This window comes from Melopsittacus undulatus, chromosome 6, assembly GCF_012275295.1.
Source record: "Melopsittacus undulatus isolate bMelUnd1 chromosome 6, bMelUnd1.mat.Z, whole genome shotgun sequence".
Taxonomy (NCBI): Eukaryota; Metazoa; Chordata; class Aves; order Psittaciformes; family Psittaculidae; genus Melopsittacus; species Melopsittacus undulatus.
The window spans coordinates 32,069,023-32,075,125 of NC_047532.1; the positions used below are offsets into that span (position 1 = coordinate 32,069,023).

Here is a 6,103-nt window from a genome sequence, read left to right on the forward strand (position 1 = left end):
CAATGTGTATTACTTTTGGTAATATTTAATTTAGGGTTTAATTAGGGTGTATAAGTAAAATTTTCAGGCCTGCCACAGCTATTATTATGTGACGCTCTTGCATTGGGAGGTGTTTTGTCACAGAGAAGTTTCATATGCTGCCAGGAGAACTGCAAGACTTGCAGAATCCAGAAGCTTTCAATTAGTCTTATGACCATTATGGGTCAAGAAAAAAGTAGAGGGGAAAAGAAATACTGCCTAAGAATTAACACATTTAAATATTTTTCCAAGGTCGAATTTGGTGTAAGTATATATAAATTCATTGACTTGAGTGGAAGTGAGCATGGTTTTCTCAAGTGTGAAAAAAAGATCCTTGGAATCTTGCATACTTGTATTTATAATAAAAGCTGTTGTTTTAACTGCAGTATAGAAAGGCTAGAAATCTTTCTTGGCTCCAAATCTCATAAAAGGTAACAGTAAGCCAAATTCAAAATAAACATACATTATAGGTCTGTATTACAGAAATATTAAGGCATTTTCATTATTTGCATGCAACATTTATTTTTAGATTGAAAATTGCAATTATGCAGTAGAACTCGGGAAGACAAAAGCCAAATTCTCACTGGTTGGTATTGCTGGACATGATCTAAATGAGGGTAACCCAACTCTGACTTTAGCTTTGGTATGGCAGCTGATGAGAAGGTAAGTTAGGCACAGTATATGATATATGTGTATATATATGTATCTGTGAGTGTGCGTATATGTGTGTGTCTGTATCAAAGCAAATTAAACGCAATGGTAGTTCACTCAACAGGTATTTTAGAGAGCCATCTCTTTTTGGTTTGTTTTTTTTTTGTGGTTTTACATATTGTGTAGTGGTTGAAACCACAATTATATGTATGTGTACACATCCATTTACAGACAGTATTAAAACCTTATATACTATGAACTGTGGTTAAAACCATAAATCCTGCAGCAAGTTAAAAGAGCAAATATCATTTCATGTTGATTCCATGTACCTTTCTTTAAGTAATTTAAATATTTGTAAAATCAAAAAGTTAAATAGGAAGAGGTAATGCATGGTAAAAGTTAAATGAGAAGAATGTTTAAGCTATCACAGCCATAGTAATGTAACTATTGTAAAATCAAAATCTAGCTAGTGTACTGAGCAGGAAAAAAATATAAATCTATTTCAATAAAAAGTATTTTATTGCAGGAATTTTCCAAAAGTGTAGCTTTCTTACACCTACCCTTAAACACTTAGTGCTTTTGTTTGTCAGGCTGTTCTGATTCACTTTTCAAGGTGACTTGGATGGTAGGGAGTCATTTAAGCTTATACAGTAAAATTAGTTACGGTGTGCTTAGTAAAACAAATATGGAAAGATGATGTAATTGTGAATCCTATAAGTTTTGATTCAAGAATAAGTAGTATTTTATTCTTGCAACAACCAAAAAAGTGATTTTAAGTACTAAATAGTTTGTAAGATAAGGGTACATAATGAAGATGATCATTTGGCATCACTACTGTGCACAAGTAGGATTTTACTTGTAGCTTTGTACTGTCAGCAGAGTGAACTTCTACCACTCGCTTCAACTCAGACTTGTTTTCTTTATTAAAGATATACTTTGAACGTACTGTCAGACCTTGGAGATGGGGAAAAAGTAAATGATGAAATTATTATTAAATGGGTGAATCAGACACTTGCAAAAGCAAATAAGAAAACTTCAATTACAAGTTTCAAGGTAAATCAGAATGATACACTTTTTCTTTATGTATATAATCAGATTGGGGATTTTTAATCTAACCTGTTAACAATTTGGCTTTAAAGGGTGGCTCTCATGAAGTAATGTAATTGTATAGGGAAATATTTCTGACAGTCTGTGAAACCTCAAAAATATTTTACATGTTTATTAATAAGAAACAAAACTAAATTACAACTTGTTACTCTGACAAAACAAGCCAACCCCAAAACAATTACCTCAACAAAGGCTAAATGTTCAAAGGTTTTTTTGGCCAAAATGACAGTGTTTGGGCATGGCATGTCATACCTCTTGAATTTTTGGATATAGGCACTCTCATGCTTGTACAGATATGAAGAATGAATTTGGAAATATGGGGGGGGGAGTAATCGCCATTTTTAAGAACAGCTGATCAAAAAGATGTCTTCATTGGCACTGCTGTTGTGCAGCAGGCTCTTAGGAACCAGCTTACCCATTCAGCAGATACAAACAAATGGATAAAGGAAGCTTTCCTTTCACACTTGTCAGGTGTTAAACACTAAACAAGTCATATGTATGTCAGATGTGCCATGCTGTGTAAATCTCGTTCTTTAGAAATGGTAAATAAATAATTGTACTTGCACGCAAATATACTCTGAAACAGTTATGTCTGTGGTTCACAACAGAAACATAAGAACCTAGCAGGTTAAAAATTTGAGGCCTCGCTGTGTTATTAATTGAATTAGGTAAGCATTAGGTAAAAGGTAATACCAAATAATTTTATAGAATGAAGTGTTTCCTTTTTACTCTAGAGGTAACTTAGGTCATCATCTTAAAAATTATTCCTACTTTTGTTATTTCTACATAAATTGTAATAATGGTGGTATAAATAAGCTGTCTGTATGTAGTATGAAGAGAATCTGTCCCAGCATCTAGCTTTTGGCATGCCCATGTTTGTTAGGGGGCATTGGTTTGTTTTTTTTTAAAGGCAATTCAGCTGATTGTCTGTCAGTAAAGATAAGGAGCTACTGATGTGAAGTGACATTATTCATTATAAGTTTTTCTTTTTTTCACTACTCATTTTTGACAACATTCACTTATGTGTTTTCATTCACAATTTGATTTTTTTGTCTGTATTTTGGGGTTACTGCAGCAGGAAGTGTATCAGAGAAAGCAGAGGTCCCTGGTATTTCTTGTGGGCTATGAAAGCAAAATTCTATTGAATTGCCATTAGTTCAAACAATAAAATTACAAAGGTGTGGGTTCTGGCTTATGGGCTTGGGGAGATACTGCATGCATTCAGTGTCTTCAAATATATATATATTACTATTTTTAAATGTATAATTAATGTGGTGGTTCTGTGGGACTGAATTTGAATTTGTAGTTCTGGCCTGGTGGCAAAAGCAGCCATGTCATGCACATGGCTTATGTGCAGCACCTCACTGCACTGTCTGCTATCTCTTGGTTTGATGTCATCAGCTGCTTGTCTGCCCTAACAGTTGGGAAGAAATAATTGCAGTAATTGCACTTGCTATTTTAAGAACAGAATAAAAACATGTCTGTGTATTGAATACAAAACGCAGACTGCTTGTACTAGCTCAGAATACCATCTGAGTTGAAAAGTTATAAAAAGAGTAAGCAATAAACTACTGCAGAATATATCACTACAAGAAAAGGAGAAAAGTAAAAGCTGTGGAATGTAGATATGTTTTTGTTGTCTTGAAAGTCTGGTCCTTAGACTTTCAAAGTTCCTTTCCGCCCTCAGGGAAGAGGAGGAGTTTGTTTCATTAAATAATTTTAAACCGTTTGTATAATATTAATAATATCAACACAGAGTACGGATCTTAACATTTTGATTGTGGAAAAGAACATCAGACCTTTAAAGGGGGGGGGGGGGGGGAACCTTCACACAATGAAGTAACAGAACATGCAGCCGTCTTTCAATAGGAATGTAAAATGTGCTGTAGGGTTTTTTGCATTGTGAAGTCAGAATGATCAAAGCAAATTCCTTCTACTAATGTTTTGAGTCTTTTCTTTTAGGACAAATCAATTAGCACAAGTTTACCTGTCCTAGATTTAATAGATGCTATTGCACCAAAAGCAGTTCGTCCAGAAATGGTCAAGAGAGAAGATCTATCAAATGAAGACAAACTAAATAATGCTAAGTAAGTTTTAAATGGATACTTTGTATTTTCCTTAAGTGCAGGAAGTGTGTGAATACATGGTGTAATGAAGGATTTACTGATGTATTAACAGATTACACTATTAGTTGATTTGCTTCATTTGCTTATTATAATTATAGTATTTCAGAGCTATTTTTCTAGCATATTTAAAATATGAAGTTAAATTCACAGCTGATATGATCTACCACCACGGTACTGCAACTGGTTTATGAATAGCCTACCATAATGCACACTGTCTTTGACAAAAACAAATGCTTTGATAACCAGTAGCAAAATATCTGCCAATGAAATTGCTAATACATGCTTTCTCGACAGTAATGTTAATTTTCTCACAGAGTATAAGTACTGAACAGGCAAATCCTGCTATTAAAATATGTTGTAAATCTTAGCGCACTGGTAGATGCAAGGAAAATAACACTATTTTTTCTCTTGTTTTCCAAGATATGCCATTTCAGTTGCTCGAAAAATCGGTGCTCGTATCTATGCTCTCCCAGATGATCTGGTTGAGGTGAAGCCAAAAATGGTGATGACAGTGTTTGCATGTTTGATGGGAAGAGGACTCAACAGAATAAAATAATTAAGACATGTAATATAACTTTCTCCCGTGTTGAGCACGAAGAATGCCTCGCAGTTCAGAGTTCTGAAGCTTAGTATAAAATCAGAAAATTTGTATGCACAACTATCCTAATTAATGAAATTTTAATGTGTTTATATTAGTTAAAACTTTATTTCATTTCATAACATATTGATTATTTATGGATATTACTGTTTTCAGAACATGTTCATTATCAAATTAACATTACGGATTTGTATTGCTTAAAAAAAAAAAACCCACACCATATTAATGAAGCTTCATTCGTATTATTTTCCATAGCATTATAGGAATCAGCATCATTTTACGTATGTCATTTTAGGACCCATTGTGAAAATTTGTTTTCATTATTTTTAGTGGGTGTTACGTATATATATATTGATACAAGTCTCAAGGTGCATTCCAATCCTATTTTATTATTCCTAACTGCACAAAAGTTATCATTGCCTTATTTTTTTGAGAACTTAACTCCTCTTGAAGCCAATGAGAGTCTTGTTGTTGACTTCAGTGAGAGCAAGTGAAGGCCTCTGATAATGTCTGGAAACTAATGACTGTTGATAAAGCTGATGAAACTGTTGTGTGGGAATAATCTTTAAATGTATGTAGCAATTTATTTCTGTTACTGAGCAGGAAATTAACAGTCTGTAAATTACTAAGCAGGAATGTAATCATGTTATGATTAGGTCTGCAGATGTGTTAGCTTTTGCAATTGGACTAAATATTTGATTTTTTTTTTTCATTTTTCACAAAATACTATATAAGAAAACAATAAACAGCTGGCTAGTCCAGTTTGGGGTTTCACATTAATGTACTGCATTTACTTATGCATGTCATCTTTGATTCCTCTAACGTGTGTATTGTGTGCAGAGGTCAGTATGGTATCAAGTCTATAATTATTTTCTTAGGTTTTTGTACTCCTTTCTCTACAGTTGCAAATTTTCACTAAACATGCTGGAGCTGGACATTTAATAAGGTTGTTAGTAAAAGCCAAACACTAGGGAAGAGGGAAATATAAATAAAAATGAAGGTGGATTTTTTTTTTGTTTTGGGGGATTTTTTTCTCCTGCAGTATGAAGCTGCTACTTCGTTTCAACTCCTGAAAAGCAGCCCTAAGAATCATGGTGAGGGAGCAGTTGGACTAAGCCTTATATCTTCAGTATCTTGCACAAAATATTATCAGAAAGATTATGCATTCATTTAATTTCTGTTACCAAAAATAATCTTGGGAGTTGAATTAAGTGCTTGGATTTAGTTCCATCTGTTTAATGGTTTGTAGTAGTTGAAACAGCCGTTGCATAGGCTAAGCACCCTCAGTTTGACATACAAGCTGAGCTACGCGTTGAAAGGTAAATGACAGCTACCACCATTTGAACACAATTGCCTTCTCAGACAATTGTTGGTTTCAAAGGGGGCGCTAACCTAACACGACTTTTCTAAAGGAGATTGAAACACAGTTGGACTTTTAGCTTATATTAATCGTTATCGTTTACCTGAACCCTCGGGTAAGGCGACCCCTCTTCTGCGACTGCCACCGGGCGCGAGCTCCAACCCCAGCCCCTGAGTGCTGTTGGGAGGGAAGGTAAACCGCGGAGGGGGGAAAGCAGAGGAAGATCGGGCCCTACTAAAAGGT

At 34.5% G+C, this 6,103-nt stretch overlaps 1 protein-coding gene across 2 annotated transcripts in view; it reads left to right on the top strand.

The window, feature by feature from the left end:
- Positions 1 to 5,216, top strand: part of PLS1 (plastin 1) — a 50,277-nt gene extending 45,061 nt beyond the window's left edge. For both annotated transcript variants that reach the window (XM_034063921.1, XM_005147027.3), the window contains exons 13-16: positions 548 to 681; positions 1,599 to 1,722; positions 3,739 to 3,863; positions 4,323 to 5,216. In XM_034063921.1, the coding sequence (XP_033919812.1) occupies positions 548 to 681; positions 1,599 to 1,722; positions 3,739 to 3,863; positions 4,323 to 4,458 (519 nt within the window). In that variant the 3' untranslated portion in view covers positions 4,459 to 5,216. The remainder of the gene's footprint in view (positions 1 to 547; positions 682 to 1,598; positions 1,723 to 3,738; positions 3,864 to 4,322) is intronic.
- Positions 5,217 to 6,103: the final 887 nt, after the last annotated feature.